The sequence below is a fragment of the Varroa destructor genome, unplaced genomic scaffold (assembly GCF_002443255.2).
Source record: "Varroa destructor unplaced genomic scaffold, Vdes_3.0 BEIS01000001.1, whole genome shotgun sequence".
NCBI lineage: Eukaryota > Metazoa > Arthropoda > Arachnida > Mesostigmata > Varroidae > Varroa > Varroa destructor.
This window is the reverse complement of record NW_019211454.1, coordinates 48,732,788-48,758,842: the sequence shown is the minus strand read 5'-3', so window position 1 is coordinate 48,758,842 and position 26,055 is coordinate 48,732,788. Positions and strand designations below refer to the sequence as shown.

The 26,055-nt window shown below is 39.8% G+C and overlaps 3 protein-coding genes across 6 annotated transcripts; 1 reads left to right on the top strand and 2 right to left on the bottom strand.

Moving 5' to 3' along the window:
* Window positions 1–6,558: 6,558 nt before the first annotated feature.
* Window positions 6,559–25,874, bottom strand: Naa80 (N-alpha-acetyltransferase 80). 4 transcript variants are annotated; one of them, XM_086978241.1, is made up of 4 exons: window positions 25,513–25,861; window positions 18,824–19,690; window positions 9,941–10,005; window positions 6,559–8,264 (listed from the first exon to the last, which is right to left on the bottom strand). In XM_086978241.1, exons 2-4 carry the CDS (start codon window positions 18,858–18,860, stop codon window positions 7,716–7,718), a joined length of 651 nt encoding a protein of 216 aa, XP_086834367.1. In that variant the 5' UTR covers window positions 18,861–19,690; window positions 25,513–25,861; the 3' UTR covers window positions 6,559–7,715. The 4 variants fall into 4 exon arrangements, with proteins under 4 accessions (XP_086834367.1, XP_086834368.1, XP_022659645.1 ...); XM_086978242.1 differs by lacking the exon at window positions 18,824–19,690 and having other exon boundaries at window positions 25,810–25,874; XM_022803910.2 differs by lacking the exon at window positions 18,824–19,690.
* LOC111249707 (uncharacterized) lies at window positions 16,387–22,401 on the top strand. The gene is made up of 3 exons (XM_022803940.2): window positions 16,387–16,521; window positions 21,385–21,455; window positions 21,798–22,401. Exons 1-3 carry the CDS (start codon window positions 16,440–16,442, stop codon window positions 22,077–22,079), a joined length of 435 nt encoding a protein of 144 aa, XP_022659675.1. The 5' UTR covers window positions 16,387–16,439; the 3' UTR covers window positions 22,080–22,401.
* On the bottom strand, window positions 24,337–25,513 carry LOC111249686 (gem-associated protein 8-like). Its single transcript, XM_022803898.2, has one exon. The coding sequence runs from the start codon at window positions 25,476–25,478 to the stop codon at window positions 24,744–24,746; it is 735 nt and encodes a 244-aa protein (XP_022659633.1). The 5' UTR covers window positions 25,479–25,513; the 3' UTR covers window positions 24,337–24,743.
* Window positions 25,875–26,055: the final 181 nt, after the last annotated feature.

Below are 26,055 nucleotides of genomic sequence, written 5' to 3'. Positions count from 1 at the left end.
TTTTCACAAAATTCATATTCGAGGCGCTTTGTCTTAGATCTGAAAGAAAGGTATTTCAACAATTTTAGCTCATCCAGCGCTGCCAAATCTTAGCTTTTAAATGGCACCAATGCCGACCCGACCCAACCTATTTTAACTAATATATGATATTTTAGAGCCACCTAGCTAAGAAAACAACCACGATCTTTTCAAAACCCGATATAAGCCGACTACAATAAAAAAAAAGTTTACGATCAACTGATAATTGCAACATTTAATGCTAATCCTTGTCATTTTGCGTTTATGTGAAATACTCCATCCGTGAATTTTAATTTAAACGGGTCTACACCGCAAAACTGTTCCTTTGTTTCTAATTTTGTTACTGGATAAATGTTAAACACTAGATATTCTCCGGCGCCCCCTGGTTCGAGGAAAAATATAGAACGAAATGAAAGTGATGAAGAATCTGGACGTGACTGGTTTTGACTATCCGTTGTCCTTTGTTTGTAGCAACAAATAAAGGGGTCACTCGTCAAGCCACTGCGAGACACTTGTGCACTACAGGCTTGCACGTGTCGAATACCGAAGAGAGTCGTTGCAGAACTTACTACCACCATTAGCAATATGGCTTCTTTAAACTGTTCTTTAAAACTATGTTTGTTCTGGGCAGGATTATAGAAAAGTTAATAAGAGGTGAAAACTGTTAGTGCCCATATAGCCATGAGGGCTGCGGACATAAAAAGATGGCAATCAGAACACCAATAAACGGTCAAAGATGATCGCTCATGAAAGCACTCGTATTCATCATGATCAAAGACACTTGGTGTGTATTCGTTTTCCTATCAGCAAATTTCAGTACCTGGAGAGTTTAGCCGTTTAAAAAACTGAACTCTTCCCTCGCTTATAATCACTAAATTACGGAATGTTGCACATTCTTCAATATTTCTCTCTTTAACTTTGACTCTAAGTTGCAGCAGTTACCCTTTCGTTAAAACGGTAATTGTTTCCAGGAGCCCTGCTGAAGTAGGGAATCATTTCTTATCAAAGAACATGTGTTTGTTAGTACCGGATTTGATCTTAAGAGATCGCTTCTAATCAACCCTTATACAAAGCTTTGATGTTAGTACTACGGACAACATGTGTAGAATGCAAAAAAAAAACTATTGCAGAATCCGTATCGTGCAGCCTGGCGATGCTAGAGTTATTTACCGAAAAAACACATTTTGAAAAATCAGGCTTTTGGCAAGCAATAATTGTGTACCTGAGTTTTCCAAAAAAAAACAACAAATAGGCAATGTTTCGAACGAAGTTAGTGCCTTAATAAAGCCAATACGCATATACGACATTCAACTGAGCTTTAGGGCATTCAGCGAATCCATACTAACAGTTATGCATGAAAAGTATGCAGATGCATGCAAAGTGTATTTTTATAGATTGAGAAGCTTGACGGTACGTAGGGCCCATCTTGATTGATCTGATATCAACACAGATCGCCCTTTCTGCTGAAAGCCCTAATATGATAGAAGAAGTAGCATCTGAGTTTTTAAAAGGATTACGGATAAAACAGATCAACAATAACTCTAGAACAAGCTTTCTTTATTTGGCCTTAACTTAAGGCAAATTTTGTATTTTAACTTTGTCTTAAGTTTCGTGCACGGAATCAGCTGATGAAAAAGGGCCTAATGCCTACTAATCTAAATTGTGCATGCGCCTATCACGACAAATCACGATCCAATAAATATAAAAGTTGTCTGTCGTCGTAGAGCGATCAAGTCTACCGCGCTTATCGCAAAATCGTCGAATGCATTTTCCCTGAAAGCAGCAGATTATCCTATTTTCTAGCGCAAAGGTTCAAAAGAATACTTCAAATTAGGCAGAGACGCATTAAAAAAATTTATTGAATTACTAAAAATGAAGAGAGGTACTATTGACTTAGAAACTGTACGTCAACATTGACTGTCAACCGGACCGCCATACAAGCCGTACTCAGATGAGTTAAAGACAATTATGATAAAAATCAATTTAATTTGTTTAATTCTCACGCAATTGATCTAAAAATATAGAAGCAATAGTCAAAAAGCATAGCAGAAATATACCCTGGGTAGTCCAAAGGAAACTGAAAGCATACGCGTTTGACCATCTTATCTAGAATCAAATAGCCAGATATGAGATATCGTAGAAAGAATGACACCTTTACTAATAATAATGAAAATTTTAAATCCTAGACAATAAGTTTACCACTAAACATAATCTCATCGGCGTCTGAATAACCCACGTACTTAATTCTCAGTAGTTACTCTCTTAAGGTAGAAAGAACTTTAGTTATTACCATGTGGCCATTACTTTACAATAACTTTATGTCTATTGTATATTGGTATGATATGATTGCTACGATAATATGTATAGCCATATTCGTCAAGCGAAAATACTGAAAGTCAACATTTGCACCGTTAAAAAACCGAACCGTTTCGGTCATGATCTACAGATGCGAACAGTTTTTTTTTAAACCTAAAACCGATGCGCATTTTCATTTATTTTTAGCTATTATTAGCCAACAAATGTTTCTTACTTTACGTCTGTTAGTTAAGAGACTAGTAACACAATGTATCGAGGTATTTAACAGTAAATTTAGTTTAATACCGTTTAATTGAGAGAGCCAGTCGACCCGTCTCTAATCACTTCTAGGCTAACAAAAACAGACTACATATGCAAATGTAACGGGATGCTTGTACTCATGCCTATTAGGCACATATACCATACGGCCCAATCGATCTCATCTTTTAAACAATCAATCCCCTTTCAGTTTGGTCCTGTAACATTAAACGTCTTTCTTGTACAGGCTTAAAACAAGCCATGGGCGTAGTAATTTTACATGTCTCAAATGAATTGATCTACTCTTAAACACATGTATCGCAACCTAGTATTGAACATTATTTACTTTTTCTTTTAATGCTAATATGAAACGCGTCTCAAAAATATCGCTTTGTTGCGGTGGTCACGCGGTAGGTGCTATCCGGGGCAGGAAATAAGAATATAGGGTAAAGTAAGCGACACGAACAATACCTGAACGTTTTTGTTTTCTTATGGTACATTCATTGAAACAGCCCAATACAGGAAAACTAGCTATTTTTTGGTGGCCAGTTTTTGCCGCACTGATAATATTTGGGCAGTGCTTCAAATCCTAAGTTGAGTATGAGGTTATGCTAATATTGTTTCACTTCCTATTTTCACCGGGAGCGACGCGCAGACACAAAGATCATCCCCGGCTGAATAATAGTTCTATGCCTTTTCTACACTAATAAACTTTCTTCAACAATCTAGAGCTGAGAGAATAATTCCGGCCAAACTCAGATTATTAGGCGTCTATAAGCGATCCATAAGCTCAATGACCTCGGACCCCGTATACTTATTAAACACAGTGTTGGCCGTCACAGCACTTGGGGCAAACAGGAAACTGGCCCAGCTTGATTATTAGACACGGCCATACTTGAAGAATGTAGTTCTGGCAGCGGTTGCATAATAGCTGAGGGTAACAGATCTTGGCACAGCGCAACAAGGAATACATACATTTTAAATATATCCATTCAGACAGGTATACAAATCATTTGTATAAAAATCCAGAAGCACCGTTATTTGTCTAAGCAAGTACCCTTGTTGCTAATGCTAAAGTAATCCATAATCGCCGTGAGGTACTGTAGAAGAAATAAAATATCATAAATAAAAGAGCAGTGTCAACTGTGTACGGTATGCTCAATCTTATTACGGACTCACCATGAAATATTCATTTATGTAGGCCTAGCTGAGGTACTGTCATTATACCATCGGTCGTTCGAACAGATTTAGGCGTTTTGCTGGTCCTACTTCTTCTATGCCTTAAGTGCAGAAGACCGTCTGGGCAAATAGTGATCTACTAGTCATAAGAACCTATTGGTTTCCCTAAATAGATAGGTCAATCCATATACCCGAGTAAATTATTGAATATTCTTTTTCCTTATGGCCTCTGTTTATAACATAAAAACATTTAAACCGCGATCAGTAAAACAGGCAGGTTAGTAGAGGACCGTGAGTGCATTGCCCAGAGGATTTTGCGTAATGGTAAGCTATCGCTGCCTTCTAGCGTATACTGCTGAGCTCTCTGTACGATTCTGTTGTGATTAAACGAGACTGTGTTAATATTTATTTCGATGTATGTGTGATCACTGACAACACAGAAGGTGGTAGAACTCATGACGAAACCAACGCAACTGTCAATATATAATATTTACAGACGATCTCGATAAACAGATGGTAACTGAAACTGACACCTTAACTTAGCTAAGTTATTGAATTTTAGGCGATTAAAAGATATCGCCATCTTGACCTATATTGGTCCAGTAGCTCTACTACTTGTAGAAGTGCTAGCAACGAACGCAGCTAGGATGATAATTAAATTAACTTGCAGGCTCATTGGAGCGTTTGCAATCAGCGACCACGTTCTCAGATGCACAGATTCAGTTACGTAGTTGGAAGAAGCAGATGATGGTCTCTAAACGTCTGAAACAAGATCAAGGGCATATCCGCAAGTTTCAGGTGTTAAATGTATTATTAGATCAATGCAAGCGTGTGCAGGGAAAGTTAAGGTCAAAAAGGGCAGACCGTGCTGAAATCGTGGCGGCGGAACAACTTAATCATACGGTACTTGGATGAAAAAATAATTTGCCCTTGAATATACATCGAATATTTAACTCAGAAGCAGCGCCCTATATAGAGGCATATCAAAACAAACGAAGGTCAAGCACAGTTGTAGATGAAGTTATCTTCTACTACTCCAAGCGCAGAAGTAGCCTATCTGTGATTGGAAAAAAATGCGAGAAGTATAGATGCAATACCCCCGTAAACCCCAAGCACTTCACAGAGCGTTTCAAAAATATATTTGCCTGGCTTATTATTATACGATTATGATACATAATATCAGAACGAATGTTAGTATATGACCTAGGAAAGACAGCGATCGGTGAACCTTGTTGGAATGAGATTTAGCAATTCAAGAGATCGTCAAGGTTATTTAAGAATAATTTGACTACAGAGCTCTAGGCATAATTACGTTTCTGACAGAAGGAGAACAGGCGATAAAATTGAGGCGTATTATAAATTTAACGAAGTGTGATACACTTTACTGAACTAATAAACATTCGGAACACATAAGCAGTTTCGTGTGCTTCAATGTTGCACTGAACTTGGTATAGATGAAGGTATGACAAGCACCTTTCAAAAAAGTATCAGGAGTATCACACAAAAATATCACCAAGGAAATGTTGACTAGTCTATGACTTAACAGAAAGGCCGATTTTGTCAGCAAGCTTTTAAAAAAAATACGCACTGCGGAAAACAGTTTTTTAGATCGTTCGAAGACAAATCCGCCATTACCGACTTTGATGTCTTTATTGTATAACTTATGTTTAACCGAAGAAAATTCAATAAAACTTGAAGCTAATAATTAAAGAAAATTGAAGTCACAAACAAGGCTAATAGCAGAGCGCCACCCTTAGCGACTTTTATTACATAAAAAGTGAATTTTATTTTCTCAGGAATATGCGCGTATCTATAAAGTAAATTCCAAGTTCGGGACCAAGATACGAGTACCACTAGATATGCATTCTTGCGCCATTGATAAGTTTTTAGCTTCTATGAGTTATTTTTTTGTTGTGCATCTTCTGCCTATAAGTGTTCGTTAGAGTTTTTGAAAACCTCATGAAAACCTTAAACATCGCGGACCGTTGTTCTCATCGATGGAGGAAGTTTAGACTTTAGCAGAAATTCTTCCGGCTCGAAGACATTTGCCATGATGAATTTGTGATTTTGCGCTAGAAAAGCTAGTTTTTGTCTGCTACTAAGAACATTAATTGAACGTATATCCGCTATCATTCATAAACAGCTTCTGAAATTGTATTTGAACTTTGACAGGGCATCTGTTATACGACTAGTTAGCTCCAGTCATCACAGTCTGAACATTTCGTTAAATTCTTGTATTTAACCTGATGCGGTAAAATACTCATGAGGCAACTGAATTGACTGTTATTTGCATTGCTGACGTCCGCAGTATGTATAGCTCAGTAAGATAAAAGCATGGAAAGCTAGAAGTTACTTGGGAGCTGATTCACGTAGTTCATTCTTTAATCTTTCCTACACCCACTAGTTGGACCTATTAGCCCCGTTTATAATAGCATATATCCGTCACTCTATGCCTGCCAAAAAAGAAATTAGTAATAAATATTGATCATTGTTGTTATTAAAAAGCTTATATTAGCATTGATTTGTATTTTATAAATTTCTCCGCATTGTTTCCACAGCCTCGAGTTTCGCGTCTGGTATCATTGCTAGGTGCAACTTCATGCTTCCTTAGCATGAAAAAAATGTTTTAATAGCCCGGTTCGAATCGAACGAAAAAAAGCGTTTGCGGGGGTACAGATTTAATCATCCAAGTTCTAGACAGGAGCTTCAAAATAAAGATGCATGTAAATCGTGAAGGTGTCAGATGGAGAGAATCAATGCTTGGACATATCTACGAATAAGACATTGAAGAAGCACGACATGTTTATTTACTGTCGTAAATATATAGACATTATTTATTGAATTAGTTACCTCTAAACTACATATACAGTCACAAACATGCGCCAATACCAATTGTTTAGCGTTGTCTGCAATAAAGTCTTTTGAAATAAACGCGCCGCGTTTTGTTTGGACATATTTTTGTTGAGGTCTTCGATACGTCAACCGTAGGTTTCATATTTATTATATTATATAACAGTTTGGAGACCGTTATCAATAGCCAGTAAATTCAATAGTAATTAAGATCATAGCTTTTTTAGTGAAATCTTTGGCACCAACCCTGCGTATTGTCGTAAAAGACTTCACAGGTCAATCATAGTTGAGCAAAAACAGTTTCGAAAACCTACAATTCTTCAAATCAACTAGTTACCTATTTGTTACTTGACCCAAACACGTGGGTCGTATATAGTTACACAGACCTGCCGACGGGCATATGTTTCCTAAGACTTGCGGGTTTTTTTTTCGAGACTACAGTTAAATAGGTGATATTAGACGAAAGATGATAGGTTTGCACACAGACAAACAGTTATTATTTTCAAGATATATGTTTGATAAATAGACGAAATAAAACAAGCAGACGCAAATAACAAATTGCCGGAAACGAAATTAATGAACACAAATAGCCCAACTAATAGAATAAGGTAACACAATAGCACTGCTAAGTATTTTTGCTCTACATTTGATCACGGAATCGTCAACAGGTGACTAATATATTTACACATTGGCATCCTAGAACACAGTGCCCCAAGATATCGCGTCGATTGTATCATCTGCCATCTGAATCAACTAAAGCTTCATCGGTTCTGTCTCGTTGTCCAATAAGTCCTTTCAGGGCATTAGTGATTATATCCTGTTTTGTCCATCTTCACGTTACTAAACTAGGCTGATTCCTCGTTTCAAGACAGATCATCCTCAGCTCGTTTGTCTGTATAGATTTTTCCCAACAACAACTGCTGCACACACAGCTTTATCATTGACAATTATAAATGACAGTTTTACAAATTATTGCGTTATTACAAATGATAGTAGTAACTCTGATATACGCGGATATAGTCAGAAGTAGAGGTGTACAGACAACCGTAAATATATCACTGTCCCTCTTTGCCTTGAAATATATAAATGCAACCATTTACATCTAAAATCTCGGATCATGTCATTATCGTCTTCATCATCCAGTCTCGGTCAAGCCGTTTAGTCTGTTGCACAACTGGTGGTAGTGGAGGTGGAGGTGGAGAATTTCCTGAATCAAGCTGCCGAGAATTCTTTGGCGGCACCACTGTTGAAGGGGCGGGAATCACCCGCGGCCGGACAACACCCCCGAGGCTGACATGGCATCCGCTTGACGCTGTTACTGCCTCACAGAACGTGTATCCTAGCCGAGTATAGAATGCTTGCTTGTTCATGGACGTTAAATAAGCTGTTTGAAAGCCTCGATCCCGCGCATACGCCTCAACGAGGAGCATCAACTCTCGACCCAACCCTTCACCTCGACGATCAGCTACAATGATCACACTCTCGATAAAACACGCGTCCTGCCGTTCGAGAATTCGACAAAGTCGAGCGTGGCCAAGAAATTCACGCGACAACGAATCGAACATTACAAGGGAAACGGGTAGCGACGAACTGGATTTCTGGAGGCTGTAAATTCGGGCAGTGTCACTGCGTTTCCATTCAGCATTTAACGTATCGCAGCAAATCTATTGTCAAGACAGAACAGAAACAGAAGAAGCGAACATTAGCTATTGTTGCTTGTTTTTTAACTCAACTTGCCACAATTTCAAGGTAAAAATTCAGGCGTTTCAAACGAAATCTACGAAATGAGTTTAGCGAGTGGCAACGTACGTCAATATATAAAAAGAAGAGCTCAAACCAAAAAAAAAACCTTGTTCTCAAAAATGTTATTATCTTAATTATTTGATCCGGATCACGGAATTACTTCATATTTCAAAATGCTTTTACTACAGATTTCAAAGATAAATGCAAGTAACACATTGGAATTTTCGACGCCGGCTTTATTTCTGATGTCTTTCAATGCCAAAAAGCTATTGCAACAAGCCAGGCCATGTATTTCTTACTATACGGTGAAAATTCTCTAGCTATAAGATATAAACTTATCTATTGTTGATCCTGCTTCAAAAGTAATTGACGCCGATTCTTGACGAGCTCGGGAAGTCCAATGAAGTGCGTTCGTTAGGTTGAAAATGCCATTATAGAATTTAGTAATCCATTTTTCGCTCGAACCTTTCAGGGCAAAAAAGAGCTTTCAATCGGTATACAACAATTCACTATCAGGAAACAAAAAAATTAGGTGCAACAAGCAATAGATAAAAAGGGGCGATATTTACGCGCTAGCTTAACATTTTGAGATATAATAAGCCGATGTAATCAGTCCGTAAACCCAAATAAACGTCAGTAAATAGTAAACTAAGTACACGTCAGCTTCCCTCCGAAAATCGCTTTTAACGTAGAACCCGATAGATCAGCTATGTAGACAATGCATTAGTCTACAAAGACCTAAATGTCTGCTGGCCTTCCTTGTCCTGATGGAGCTGTATCAATCAAATTAAGATACAGAAGTGCGATAAAATATCTAACGGGCCATCAGATCATTAGGGAATGAGCCATTATTGCGGATCGGAAAGGCAGACGTTTCGCGACGAACATTCCGATCTAACTGGCATCATGGAATGTAATATTTACTAAAAATCTATTCGCCGGTTATCGTCTCGCGAGATATCTATCGTACACAGAGGACACACTAACAAGACATGTGGAGACGCAAAAGACGTAGTGTCTATTAAACTTCTCAACTCGATGTGGTGGAAATGTAAGCCCTGAAGTCGAACATGAAAAGTAACTAACAATGTGAAGCAACATCAATGAGGTTATAGAAAGCATCTGCATTCAGCCCCCACACCAAAGTCCTCAGGTAAAAAGTTTGAAATCGAAAAAACGATTACAAGTTAGAAAATCAAGTAAACAAATAGCTACGAATCCATCAGAACAAAATACGTTCTCGTACATACAGCTGTTTTCCGTAGGCGACATTAAAAGAAGTCAAGTACTGCGTCTATTGTACAAAGGCCACGTACGATTTCAAACAGAAACTCTCAGAAGGACAAACTGTGAATTCTATATGCTACTAACTAAGAAGGCGATTTGTATTATGGATAGACGAATCTCTTGTGAAGAGATCGAAGGAAAATAGCGTTAAAAACGAATAAAATAGCCTCCCACCTACATACAATACGTTGACGGTGAATGCTAGACAAGATGACATAAAATGCGCTCATACACACACACACATTAGCTAACAACGGCAAACGCCGGTTTGGCTTTCTTAATTCATAGCAAACTTAAAACAAATACAAACCTGCATGTATTCTGGGTAGTCTTGAAGTTCTCCTAGTTGGAGGCATGCGCCTTTGACCATCTTGCCTAAAATTAAATAGAAAATTGTGAAATATCTCATCATAAATTACATCTACAGTAACAACACTCATAATTCTAAAACTTATAAAGTTCAGAGTAAGGGTAACTTAATCGCATTCGTGTCCATATAATCAAAACTGATCCAAGAAAATATTCACTAGCCTTATCCTCGGTACTTGTTTGTATTCAAGGCGATGCCGTTTGCTAGCACGACAGGAACGACTTGGTTGGTTACTATACTGTCATTACTGTATTGGAATATCACGTAATTCTTATTGTTATATATAAAAATACGTATCGGCATATTCGTAGTACTAAAACACTACAGAAAAATGAAAATTTGCATATGACATTCAACAGTAACGGATCCGTATATGAACTATTACTTTGTCAGCTCCAGCCGACGTGCTCCTTCTTAGTAACCATGCTTTCAATTATTGCTGGTCGACACGCGTTACTCTACGTCCGTTAGTTCACAAAACAACATACCATCATAGAATGACCATACATTAATTCAGAAACAAACATAATGTAATGAAATAACGATGGGCGTGACGCAAGCATTTCGATTGTTCATTCGATCCAAGCCGAGAAAACTGTTCCACCTCTAACTACAATGAGTACAACATTCTACAATTATCGCTGCCTTTTGTATGATGCGCCCCGTTACTTCTTCTAGCCAATGAGATACAGGCAAGTCTCTTAATAAAAGACTCCCAAGTTGCGGGTATCTCTCGGATTCTTGATACCATATTTTGCCTTTGGGCTACTATTGCACCCGGTTTTTTTTCGAACATAACGCTAAGGACACGTTTTTTCCGTTTACTATGTGTCTTAATCACTGCTCTTGTCGTCCATCATTAATCGCCTCAACGGTTGCTCAGGACGATCTAACACCACAAGCCACAATTGTGCCTCAAGAATGAGCTTATTGTTCAAAACTCGATCGTCCATGGGCATAAGCATCCGTGTCTATCATAAACAAATAAGTTAGCCATTGGGTGCCCCTATCAGCAGCTTTCTACATATTGGTTCTTCGATACGTTTTTAAATCCTGCCCCAGATCTAAGTTTATTATGATTAAAATTGTTGAACTCATGATTCCGATTCTGCAACATACTTGTCATTAAATTAGTGGGAGTTTAAATTAAAAAAAAAAGTACGTCACGTTATGTTACATTAAAAAGGATGTCATGAATTGCGTAATGGTATAAAATTTTGTCTTGCGAGTATATTACAAAAACTACTTCTAATTATTAATTGCTAGATTAAGCAACGAACTGAGAACGGTAATATGTGTGAATTTTTCATCACCAAAAACTTATCACAAAAGCATACTATAAATGTGTAGTAATAGACCTGTAGACTGTGAAAATTATTGTGCGGGAAGTTTGTGAATCGAACGAAATTGATGCGTTAGTTAAGCTAGCTGGGCTCTCCTAGTAAATTTTATCATTTAACGCCTTTGTACCGGTTACACTAAATACTTCATCTAGTACTCAATGGAAAAATAGATCTGATAAATGTTTAGAAAATTAGAACGCTGCTGTTCTGTGAAACGGAATTCATGCCCATGAACCTACCTGTTGCATTTGTTTATTGCTTACCGAATTCCAGGAAATGTTCGCTTCAAGTATTTACATTTATCATTCTCATGGCACTTTCACTTCGTTCAAGATCTAAGTCGTCGATTTTTTTTCTGGGCCGACTTCCGTTTCGTTGGGCACTACAATATGATCTCCTTTTGCCAAACTGACGCCAAATGATCGGGTGCACATAAATTTATTGTAGTGCTAGCTCAGCCCGGAGCTATAACAGGGCTATGCACCTTCTTTAGGGTGCGGTTCGTTGCAAGTGAACAGGAGTCCATGGACGCTTGGAACGAACGTCGAATACATTTTTTACAGTACTAAACTTATTGAACTTGTCTTAAGCAATAAAGTCCGTCTATAACTTCGCCAGAATCCAGAGGATCTTTCGAGCCCTAAAACGGCCGATAAGCATTATGTTGTAAGCAGTCAAACGAGAATATTTTTTGGACGAAAAGCTTAACAGATTCAATCTACCAGTACAAAAATCTACTAAAAATTCATAACCGATTTCATCTTACTAATGTCGATCCGGCTAAATTTGATGGAAGTGATAACTTAATATTGAATTTAAAATGATATTAGAAGGGAAGTTCCGTCACATGCGATGCTATATTTGATGCAACACTCCTTCTTTCAACACTCGAATACTTTATTGGTCAGTATTACTAGGGGTCTGCATGTGCTCACAAAAGTCCATTAGTTTATAAATTACAAAAAAAAAATATTTGTAGGGTCGTTCACACCAGACCTTCCGTTTTTTCAATTCACGTGCGCAACTCCATTTAGATTTTCTCCAAAAATAGTAGTCCTTCCAAATTATTGTAATTAATATTTTTTTTTGACGAACAGGTTTCTAGACTTGGTCATTTGTTCTCACTCGTTCAAACGTATTAATTGCCTAACACATATATATTAAATTCCGTTGGAACCTCTAGTATCGCATCTACTTTGTACCTTACTAGTGATAACCCGAACATCGAGACCGAATCGGCCGACGTAAGCACCACCCTACATCTCCTACAGTCTTCCGCTTGTGGACATTGAATCGCAGTAAAACGCTCATAGGGGGACGTCGAAAACCTTCTTTAAGCAATGCCTCTACCTCATCATATCAGTTGGCCTGCCACAGCTTGTCATTATCAAAGGTGCCATTACCAAGGCACCTCTTTCTAGAACCCAGTAACTATTAGAAGCTAGTATCAAAAGATCAACATGTAGATATATATCCTTCTAATTCCCATTTTTCTTAAGATATTTAAACACCCCTGCTAAGGTCATTCCATGTTTGTTTTTTTGTAGATTAACAACGAAAACGCATATTTCATTTTCGATAGTTGCAGTACTATGACACGAAAAAAACGGACAAAAGACACACCCGTTTATTATCTTTACAGCTGTAGCGCCTACATTTAACCCTATACATAGTGGTTATATGACGTGGACATAAAGATCCGAAAAGCAAAGCTATTCTACGATAGGCTTCAGTATATATATGCCAACTCCGCTTGTCCTTCCATTCGTTTATCGAACGGTTTTCTGGTTCGAAGCCATCTGCAGGTGATAACCACGAATCTAGCGGTTATTCACTAGACACGTAGAACTGTTACAACTACTAGTGCTATTATAAGCAACAACAGTGGTTTGATGGTAGCTGCTTGTATCCTGCACAAATGAGGATAGAATATAAGCCGTCGTCCGTCTTACGGATCAGGTTTTTCAGCTGTGCCTGTCTATGGTACAACCTATTTTGTCGTCCCCTACAGAATTTATTGGTATTAGCGAGCCGACGCCTAACAGTTACGCAACAGAAAATCATTGCCATCTTTGCCAGCAGCAACAACAGCAATCGCAGTCACAACGGCCTGATCCCGTTGGACGCTGTATACCCTCCCTTCTCGTGCTGTTCGATCGCTGCTCAGCCACTCTGTTTCTCGCTCAGCTCATTCTGTATCGTCTTCGAAAACTGTTTTCTCTGTTTTCTTTACCTCGTCCCTCCGGCCCTTTCCTACCTTCCAGAATGTCTGGTCGACAACGAAGACTTTCTTCCATCTCGACGGCACACAGTCAGCCATTACGACAACAGCAATAACTTCAACTGCAACATCATGAACGGTAGGGCGGTAAAGCCATCTGTTTTGACCACCGTTTCGTCTACCGTTCATCGTCAGCAGGTCATGAGAGCAAGCAGCAGTGCAGAAGTGGGTTCAGTGATGCGTCAGCAGAACGCAGAAGTCGTTAGAAACGATCCCTCAGCACTACGAACAGCATCGGCAACATCAAAACATTCAGCGGCAGCCACTTCTCCCCTATGGCATGCAGCCACAGTGCGCACGATGCAATCGCCCGTTCCTGCTAACTCAGCGCGCTGGAAACATCTATGCACGGGCCAGTAGGCAGGCAGAGCTATTGTCCCCGTCGCCGCTGCCTCGAGAAGTCGACTCACGATGGAATCGTCGGCAACAACAGACACAATATAAGCATTGCAACGACTTCAATAGCCGTAACCATGTTCTGCGCCGCGTATGAACCTACTCCATTCGGGCGTTAACGGGTCTTGTTCATGTGTCGATTTGTTCGTCGTTCTGACAAGGATTGTCTCCTCAGCTAGCATCCCGTTTGGGTCGTTTGGTGGCTCAACGCCCTGTACGAGTACCGTCAAATGAGTGAGATAAGCACGTGACAACAACTTTGTCGCCGGCTGCCGGCTTTTGCACATCGGTACAGGCAGCCAGTCGGGAGGCATGTCAGAATGCCGTAGAAATCCCTTGCTACCATTGCTTCTGCTGCACACCAGGATCTCGCTGGTTGCATGATCAGCTTTAGTGGGTTTGCTGCTGCTGCTGTGAGCAATATGTTCGCGCCGCTACGCGCAATATATGCAATGATTCGGCAAATACGGCACATAGTTACCGCTAGTAAATGGTGGTGATATGGCAGGGACTTCTGCGACTAATGCTATCTTTTACCAGCCACACAGAAGAATAACTGCTGAGCTGATATTTCGATTTGTTCGTACTTGTTGTCGCTATGTGCATGTAAGCAAATTTCACTGAAGATTTTTCTCTTCGTTTTTGCCGGCTAATGCGCGTATATCGCATCTGACATTAAAAGACAGAGACAAGCAATTCGTTAAAGTTACTCACATAAAAGGGTCAAGAATACGGCCAGGTATACGAAATTAGTGTACCGTACAATAGTTGCTAATGATCAGAGTCAAAGCAGTTCATATTAGTTCATGATCCGTTGTGGAAAACCAATTCAATCAATAAATTTAAATTTAGTTGTGCCGTCAAATGCTTCGTGTTGCGATCATATACATAAATGGTTTGATTATTAGAAAAATCGGTCTAGCTAAAGGGCTGTGTGGTCGGATATTGGTTTAAAAAATAGTCAGATCAAAAGAAAATGAAAAAACTTTCGGTCCAGTACAGATGTAGAATTTCAGTTTCTCGAAGACAACTACATATATTAGCTTCACTTAACGTCGATTTATCGGAAATGCTGTTCTGGCCAATACAAATCAAATAAGAGTTGCAACAGATATGAAATTGACTTGAAATTTGAATATGGAGTCGTATAACCATTACGTAACCTATACGACCAACGAAACCTCTCATATGTGTAGGATAAAGCTTCACTTTCTCAGTATCCTACGTTCATTCACTGTAGAAAAAGATTTCCTTGAAAACTCAATAATAAGCTCGTTTGTACATCAAACTCGCAATTCGTATCCACATAGGAACAGAAAACATTCAATCAAGTGTTTCATTATATTGTATTTATTATCTACAAAATGAATGCTATTGTATATATTTGTTTCCTACTTATTATAACAACTGATTATTGTTCAAACATATTGCTACATTCAGTGGTGTGCACCTGTTCCACAGAATATCGCTTGTAGAAATAGACAGCAACAATCGGCGATATGCAGAAGTCGCGCGCCGTCGAATATCTGAAGTCTCTAACTTTCACTCATTGAACAGCTTCAATTTACCTTGCATCAAAACTGATCATCACCTTGCCCTTGCCAGCTTTCGAGACCCAGTTTTTACCACTCAGGCCAATATCAGTTGCTAGTTTCATGATCAACTTATGCTTCGCGAAGGCCACGTGCGCCTTATCATCTCGTCACCCTTTTCTTGTTTCTTTCTGTTTTGGTTGAGGAGCAGCGCATCGTTATGTTCGTCTACTAGTTCTACGCATGTACCGTTTGTCGCCGCCGTTAGCAAACCCCAAACTTTGTCGCGCTATACACAACGAGTACGAGCAAGCGGACTGACGGTACATGCTGCTCACCTCACAGCATCGCCGGACCCTTTCCTTGCTTTGGGGACTCTCTCCCCACTCAACGGTCTTTAGTCAGTGGCGATGGTGCCGTCCACATTGAGGCTGCAAGCTGTCTGTTTCGTTCGAATACAAACTCTCATATCTTCACCACCACGCAGCAGCAGAAAACTCTGAACAGAAGATACAGAACAGACCGAAGTATCCGTGCTCTGAGCTGACAAGCTGCACACACCGGTGCTTGTTCCAGCCTGCTAAAGCGATGCCATGTGAGCGGCGAATGTGCAGTAACATGTAATGCCCTTCGCTTGACCACTATCTATATGTATTTGTGTGTAATAGCATCTCATGCAGAGTCGAGCAGAATAGTCTGTCACAGAACTGTTGTTTCCCACAAATGGACGATGATACAGCTACGCGTTTTTTGTCTTGGACGGATGCATTATTAGATATTTCTTTTAACTACTACAGTGCCAGCTTGGCTGCCTGCTGAAGCGCACACAAACGACCATAGCTGACCATAGGCACGCAGAAAAATACTTTACTAGAAGATCACCCAGGATGAGTTCAGTTGGTGGGCAGATTGTAGCTTTGGTGCTGGTTCTCCTATGGACGACCACGGTGAACGCAGCTATTCTGAAACGTAAGTAAATCCTTGTGGTAACGTTTGCTAAATTCATAACTACGAGGTCTTAGCCTAAATGCGACCTAAGTCAAGAAGTGTTTAGATTACACTGGGCCGCAGTAAAACGAATCTAGGATGCCAACTGCGTTAAGTTGAGAGTACTTAAAACATTGTTTCTGCTTTGTCTGTCGCATTTTTTTTATCAATACTGTGGATGCGCATATGCCCTTTTTAGATTCTCCAACATCAAGAACAGCGAAGTCCTCAACCAAGTTTTTCAAATCCAACTTATATTTACTTACCCCGCATTGAACACAACCTATTAACTTACAAGTGTATGCACACTAGTAGTAAACAACCTATTATATTCAATCTGCCTTCTTCACACGGCATTCAGTGTGATCCCAGTATAGACGTCATGCAAGGGCCAATGTTATTCTTTATACCGCAATAATTCGCAATTTTTTTATAGTTTGATTCGATCATCAGCATTATGCTATTCGTAAGAATATTTTTTCACATATAGCAGGCCTTGCACATGTATATCCTTAAGTAAAAGAGGACCTTTCCGATCGTCTCTATATAAGGTGCGTGTGTGACAAAGTTCCCTTAAAAAACAATGATAATAATCCACTGGCCTTTCATGGATGCACTGACGTCCGTTGACCCGCTAAAATCGAAATACGACGGATGGAAGCCGCCATAATGAATCTGAACAAGTCACTTGTTCTTTGGCTCGAAATGAAACAGAGAAGCTACTGGTGGTAGTAATATAAAAGCAGTAACTACTACTCATATTAATGTTTGTTCCCCAGTCAAATAAACCTTCTGCCACAGTATGACCACTTTGATATGCTGCCGAAAAAAGGTTCATATCAGTCCCAATAATTGACAAAGCCTCTTGGATTCAATTGGGTTCACTATAATTCGTATTTATTTTACAGCGATAAAATACACCACGTTAAAAACAGCACGCTCAACATTAAAATTTGTATGCGTCTTTGCGCCGATACCGTTCCACGTTAGAAATCCGGGTTCAAGGACTTTTTGTATGAAAAATCATGGTCGAAGAAACGCTAACTTGACGCTAACGTGATAAAGTACGTTCAAGTTACATATTATAGTCGAGCTGTAATATTTATTGTTTCGACTATGGTTGGACATTAACATTTCGAAAGTTGTTGCCACATTATATGCTCTACTTTAGACAGCCACTCGATAGATTCAGATTTCCATTCGCCTTAAGGCACGTAACATTGAAACATTAAGCTAACATGAAAAACTAACGACACTTCATCAACCGTAACATAAACAGCGATCTAGTTGACTCCAATTAGACCTGGTACAGCATAGATGTATTCGCTCGAGTTCAAGTGATTTACCTATAGACGTCGACCAGTGGCCCACATTTCCTAACTGGTCATTGACCATAAAGTCTAGGTACAACATTCGTATGTCTCCGTAGAAAGGACAGAGCATCGGCAAACAAAACTGGTACAAAATCTGTTAGTGACAATCTTGGAAGAATTGAAACTATTTATATTTTACGGGTTACATCTATAACAGTATTTGTTGCGCACACTGCACTGTAAATAAACAGTCTGGACAAAGTTTGCAGGCAAGATAATAAATATATAATATATCATGAACTTTTTATATAACTTGAAAATAGAGAGTCACAAAGAGCCAATCTGACGAGTCGAGAAGTGACAGGCTAACGATGGTGGTACTTCTACTATGGACTGAAACAGACGATCCGTCACACAAGTCTCAAATCAAAGCTCACAGTAAGCAAAGTATACGAGCAACTGTCGTCAAAGTGAAGTACCCTATGGCTTCTTCTAGGCCACACTGCATTGCGAAACAGTAAAGATTGATTGACTCGTGCCGTGTATTTCAACAATTGCTCGAACGTAACACTCGGTACGACCTGCTTCGAAAGTGTATTTTTCATGTTCCTTTAATGACATTTAAAACCAGCCTTCAACAGTTATGATCTGTCAATAGTTCATTTTCTAGTAAGGGTCCAAAGTACAGCAAATTTAGTTAGCGCTGAGTATAAGTTTTCATTCCTTCCTTATATCATTAGACTGAACATAATTTAAGGATAGGAAGCCAATTAAGCCAGTTCGATGTGTCACTCGTAGCGCAGCAAATATGCTCTATAGTCCGCTAAACAAAGTTCACATCACATTTGGTTAACGTAAATACACAAGCCCCATATAGTTATTTACTCCATGAAGCTTTCCGATATATGCAGATGTGTGCTACCGTCAAGGCGCCGCTCTCCGCCATGCATAAATGTGTAGACTATACTCACACAAGATGTGACCGAATTTCGTCAGATATCTTGCCATTCGTAGATGGCCCAGTCGTGCCTCTCTGGCAAAAAATCCAGTCGACAAGCGGAAATTTTGATGAGAAATTTCTGCCTGGCGTTAGCGACACACGTATGAATAAATACACACATAGCCAGGCACCGGTCATTGGAAGCAGCTACATCTACATGGAAGGCTTGACTTCGCTCTACATTAGTTCGCTCTTCTACCTTTTCAACGGTTTCAGTCTCTTTCTATTCCATCATCGTCGTATCCGTCGCTTCAATCACAGATATATGGAGTCATCATAGTCAGAATCTCATGATGTCTCTTTCGATATTTCGCACCGTTGATCGCACATCTTAGAAAAGGTCGTCCGTCACAGAGAAACATGCCTGGTACGGACGAATGTACTGACAGGCAAACGTCGCGACACTTTCCTTCGCGCAACGGATTTTCGCTTTCGCCTTACGCACTCACTGCGCAGATATACCACCACCAGCAGCAGCATCAGCCGGTTCAAACAACATCCCCCTGGCTGCACTGTTAGCAGCCAACTGTTGCGAAGATCGCGGATGCCACAAATGGGGCCAAAAACTCTCTTACATAATAGTTACTGACGTTCGCGCGCTGTACGGTCATTCCTGCTCAGATCGTCGCGCAGATTTGGTCGGTCTTCAAAGAACGAATCATGAAAAAAAGGCTGAGTATCGCTTGAACTTCTGGTTCTTCTCGACGACGCACTTCTGATGACCCAAATCCTTTTGCGGTTCTGTTGGCTTCGTTTATCGAGACGGCATCGAAAGCATTCAACCAGTGTTAGCCCGACCGTAGCCAGCGAAATGCCGTTAGCTCGTTGATCACTCTCCCTTTTATGTCAAATGAAAGCACACAAAGTGAATTAGTACTTTCTCAGTCCCCGATCAACAGTTTAAGAACTACCTGATATGTATTAGCGGTGCCATTCTCTTATACGGCAAGCAAAGAGTTCGACTATTTTGTTACTTGGCAGAAATAAAGTCGCTTTACATCTGGTTCATGATCAGGAGGGGTTTGGGGTTGACTTCAGGGGCATCGCATTTCACAGCGACAAAAAGGTGCATGGGTTATACAAGACGCCTGAGTTCAGATGTTCACCTGCAATGGCGTCCATCTGAACTTGGCATTAGATGTCTACTGTTCTGCGAAAACGACGGATGTGAATTTGATCTACACGAATTCGTTGTTTACGACCGGCTCGGAAATGATTGTAAGAGCCGAACATGATGGGCTCTTGCTCCTTAGGGTTCAACAGGGAAGCTATTAATTTTTTATGTCTGATTAGTGGTAAAATGAGTCTAAGTCCGAAAAATGAGGCGGTTTCGATTTGAAAACTGAAATGAAAGATGTGCGTGTGACTACACTACGTCACTGTAGGGTCACAATAGTACAGATCCTCGACGGCTCAAAGTTCCGTTCCAAAACTCCACTTTGAAGCCAGCTGACGTGAAACAACTTTCGAAACCTTACCTACTTGGCTTCAGCCTCCCTACAGCGAGTCTTCGGAAAACAGAATGGAGGTTGCTTTACGCACACCGTTTTCAATGTGATGCTTGATATTCTTCAAATGGGAACCAACAATCACTACATGCAACAAAATACGCCACGTAAATCTTTTTCTTTCATCATTATGGTCATAGATGACAAACACCATAGTAAACGATTATTTCGTGTTTCCCTTTAGAAGCAGCAAACATGGTCAGCATTGCCTCCAAATGTTGCTCATCTGTATCATCCATCAAATGGAGCTTCTTATGGGTACATCAAGTAGATTACTATAAGTTCATGCCAATATAAAGTTATCTCAACAATCTGTGTCGTTCATCACGTAGAGCGCATATGATGCCCCGTTGTTGTTGAGGAACATTCGACAAGTAACTTCTTCGATTTATATCCCTCTATGATCCCATAGTTTGCATTATTGCCGAATTAAAGGTATGTTGTACTCTTGCTAACTAAGAGATGAAAGGAAAACATCAAAATAAGTGAATTTTTCCGGTACTGTAATATAATTAGTCACACTTGCCGCCTATAAAACATTTGCTCATTTGGTTTCTTCCCTGCTTATATGTTTGGGCGACTTAATATACAGCTATAATAAGCGATGATCGCTGTATGGTAGTATCTTTATTCCTTCTTGGAAAAAATAAGGGACTCGTTTAGAGTTCTTTGATCGGTTGAATATCATGGTTCTGTACCGCATTCTAATGTCATTCAGAATACGGAATCTGTGCGTGTATCCACCGCATATTCCCCTGGAGCAGTTTTTGCTATAACAGTTCATAAGTCCTTTATTTACTCGGTTGGCTACTACTGCATAATGAAAGTGTGTTTTTCCTCTGTCCTTGTAGGACCATTATAAACGGTATCATTTTATTCATCCAAAGACCATATTTATACGTGTTAATTTCACATTATAACGGCATTTTATTTACGATTTTGATAGCTACCCAAACGGTGAGTTATGGATTCCGAGTGGTTACTTTTATTTATATTTATGTGTTTTGTGTGATTTCCGTTTCAGCTTCAATTCAGGACTGTCTCAAGAACCTGCCTCCGTTAGGTTCTCTTTCATTGGATATGAACCAACTTGTGGTGGGTTTAATTTTTAGCTAGATATACGTAAAGTGAATATATATTTACTTGACTATATAGAAAATTCTTTACAACTAAATTTTACATGACTTTGGTACATTAACGTTGTAAATAGCAGTCCAATCGGATGCGACAATATGACACAATGAGAGTTATTGGGATTTTCCAGCGAGAAGTTATTCGGAAAAGTCTAAAATATTACTTTTCCACTGAAGCCAGGTAAAATGAAGCAAAGTAGATAGACAGCATTTTCATCTTGTCACGACGAACTGTTTACAATAACAACAACCACTATAGTTATATTCGTTGTCTTTAATCGAATTTGGCCTGCATTAATTCCAGAGCATGATACCTGTGGCCGAAGAAAGTTGTCAGTGCGTCGGCCGCGCGGGTGGAGCTATTACTGAAATTTTCGCAGAGATCTTCACCCAAAAACTAGGTCTGGAATTGCCTGAATGCTTGATGAAGGCTGTACGAGAGTCAAAATCCCGCACCGGAGTTGGATTCGGTTCAACATACTCATTTTTCGAAAATTTCGTTGCGTCCGTCGTATCTGAAATCACGAACGATCTCCTATTCGGTCGTGATGAAACCATAGGAGCACACGATATGGGCTCATTATAGATGCCCTTCATTCAGACCCAGGTTGTCGGAATAATGTTATCTAAACTTTAGTAATCGGGCCTGTGCTAATATGTGAAAAACAATTTGAGTAAAATGCAAACCACTACTTTACTCTTTCGTCTTTTTCTGAGCTACAGTAAGATGAAGAGCGCCAGATGCCACGGAGCGAGAATAGACCGACCGCCAACTGAGTGGCTTTGCTTTCGTCCGTGTTGTACAGTGAAACTCAGGCAGCTAAACAGTGCTATGTGTAAATAGTATATTTTTAGCCCATTATATGTATTATATAACAAATGAATAAAACTAATAATAATTACTTGTATTTACTAACCTATATTTTGGCTTGGGGCAAAGCTACATCTAATGTCTACCTGGCTGATTGGTCATATCTTCAAAATACGTAGCTGTTTCCTTATATACCAAAGTAGTTTGAAGTAACAGTAATCATTATAAAACATCGTAAACTAAGACCTAATTTATATTTTAGATATTATTAAAGCGCGAGTGCTAAACTCCTGCCAAAATGATGCCCATTAACGTATAACATTTGTATGAACTTACAATATCACTATTATAGCTCATATATTGGAATAATCTCACCAATTCCCGCTGATTTATTACGCAACGTATAAAGTAATGTGTAGAGTTCTCTGCTTAGAGTGATCCGTTTTAGACTTGAGCGCTTCCTTCCTTCTTAGCGCACAAACTTCAGAAAATGGCGCCAACAGCTTCAAACGATCTGTCTAGACCATATCCCAAACGGGGTGTCATATATATAAAAGACTTGATAGTAAATAATTCATTCTTGTTACCCCAGTTGGTTGTACCAGTAATGCCACTTCTCCAAATCTGCAGAAGGTCGCACTTGTTGTTTGGTGGTCTGACTAATGGTGGCCTAAGTTTTTCAGAAAGGAAAACCCTGATTAAAATTAAAGAAAGACTAAATTGTTCCAAAAATATTTTGATTCTAACATAGCGTGACGCAATAACTTGATTTACTGTGATGCTTGCGCAATGAGGTCGCATAAATATAGAAACCACATAACCCTAGCACTTTGTTTGCTTACATTAAGTAAACAGAGTGCTAGGGTTTGCAACAGAAAATTGACAGAAAAGCAGACGAAAGTCTCGGTAAGCTAATTTGCTGGTGTCTGTATGAAAAAGGTAGAACATTAGGTTAGAGCAAAGTCAACAACTCGTTAGTCATTCAGCTACTAAGACAGCAGAAACCTCGACAAAACAACAATCGAACTTCAAGTTTCGGCAGCGCATAACAATGCGTTTGTGGTCATGTAATTATTGCAAATAAAAAAATAAATTTATTTTCGAACTTTTTAGCAAATAGCTATAATAATGCCATAAGCGTGGCACGAAAGGTTCACAGTAAAGAAGTAGTCACAGGCAGTCAGGTTTCATCGAACGTTGAGTAGATCCGGCAAACCAAAAGAAAGTGGGTTAGAATTTGCACTTCTAACGTAAAGAAGCCATTCTGGCTATTTAGTTCGTTCGCAATGTAGCAGGCTAACGCAAAGTTATGACGTACGTGAAATTTGTACGTCACAACATTCCATTGATGACAGTTCATCAATCTTTAGAGCAGTTCTCTTTGAATTTCTGATAAGCTCTATGATTAAGAACTTCATCTTTTACTACCAAAACTCCAAGTGGCCATTGCCAGTTGACAAACTAAGGCCCTTGTAGATCTAAATCACTTCCCTTCCCAAAAATCTGGCCCCGCAGTTGAACATGCGGATCACACTAAGTAAAAAAATAAAAATACGACTGCCAGCTTATCTGTATGTTTGCGTGACATTTTATCGTATGTAGAGTGGTTAATAGGGTCGCTATGCTGTACTATGTGAACGTTATAATCAGGTTGGCTGAAGAATACTTCGACTACTTTATCATAATAATAATAATAGGGTAGACGGATATTTCTAGAAGTCACTTATGTCACAGCTTTCTACAGAGATCATCCCCTAAACACTATCTCATTTTTATCGATACATGTTTATATCCCTTATAGGAGAAACACAGCATACGCATACGCTTCTATATTTTTACGGATCCGATTATCTTCAAATAATCTTCATTTTTTCATTAAATTTCGATCTCATAGGACCGATTCGGTTTCCACCTGATTCGTGTTTACAGTTTATGTGGCACAGCATCAGCAGAGCCGAAAACTTCCTATATTATTAGGGCACGCATATAAAAAAACATCTTATCTGTGATAAACAAAACTGATCAAAACATCTTACTTTTTAAATTGCTATTTATTTGGTTATTATACTAGTAATACAAAAACAATATTTACGACCTATATATATTGTGCAATTAAACAAGTGGATCTGCTTTAGTGAAATTTTGTAAATGTTCCGCAAGCACGTAAGGAGTGTCCAAGTTTTAAACTTAGTTTCGCTATAATTAAAATCCGTTCTTTGTAATAATATACCGAAGAAAAATCGGTTTGTCCACGATACACGAACAGAATCAATAGATGCTGGTCAGCCTCACAGCAATTAGCTTGCATGACTCTAAAGGGCAAGGCATTTTCTTGCGATATACTCCGTTCGGGAATAAATTGACATTGGTTGACTCAGGTTTTTCCACTACGGTTTAGTCAAGTGACGAATTACTGAGACCAAATAACATCGACGGTTCTTATAACCTCATAGGTATGTTGGGCCAAAGTTTGACATCGGCTTGGGCGAAACGTTCAAACCCGCACTGCATCGCCATCTCCATGCCGTGTATTGTGGCCGCTTGCGAGCCGTACAACTCTTTCATTTCGCGCTGGCACGCTTCAAACATCGCGCTCGTATCCGCGCCTGAGTTCACTGCCGACGGCCGTGTCGAGATCATTAAGTTCTCCAAATTTTCATAGTGTCGTTGAGACTCTTCCAGATCGCGCTGTTCCCTATGACGACGAGATGTCTCGAAAAAATCGAGAATCGCATCGCTTATATCCTCGTTACCTGTTGCCTCTAGCTCTTCCTCACTCGGCGTACGATATTCCCCGCCCTGATTGACTTCATAGGCCTGAACGTGACCGTCACAAATCGTGGACACATTCATGGTTGTTCGTACGTTGTCGTTGTTATCATCATTTAGGATTCGTGGCGAAGTACTCGCCGTGGGACTGTGGAACTTCCTTCGCTTGCTGTTGGATGGACCCCTCGGACTTTTTTGCCGGGTCGGCTGATCGGTCCTCTGGGAGGAGTGCGCAGTGCCCGCCGCCGCTGCTGCCACCACCGTCGCCATATATTCGGCATTGATGCGACTGACTGTTGCGTAGTGGGCACGCATCCACACCATAGATGCTTCATAATGTCGCCAGAAGCGATTGAATGTCGGATGTGAATTGTACATGCCCGCTCTGCCCGACGTGAAACTCATGCCGAACTCACATTCAACGCGCAACACTACTTACGGATTCCGTAGAGCCGAGATGACGTAGCAGCAGCTGATTTCAAAAAGGGGCAAAGCCACAGGCTTTTACACGGGCGGCTCGCGAGGCGGGCTGCTTCGGCCTTCCTGTCTGCCAGAGCATGGGTCCAATGGGCACACGGCACTCAGCAGCACCAAAAGAACCACAGAGCACGAACGTTCACCGACTAAAGTCGCCAACACAAACTTCGCCTTCTTGGGTCGGAGACACCGTAAATCATTCTATGCTTACAATTAAAAAGGTAACATGGATAGTCGCTATAGCCACAGAGCAACCAACCTTGGAAGAAAGAATGCTCAGCTCACCAAAAACACATGTGCTACCCAAACAACACACAATTGTAAACAAGTTTCAGAGAGGGAACTACCTGTACAGCAGACGCTTTCAAACAGAAAATGAATACGGCGCCAATTTCAAATAGCCGTATCGCTTGCAAAAATACAGCATAACGTTTCTACAGACAAATATATGCAATATTTTGTAAATAAATGTCAATATTCTTATATATTAAAGCTCAGCTTCTGA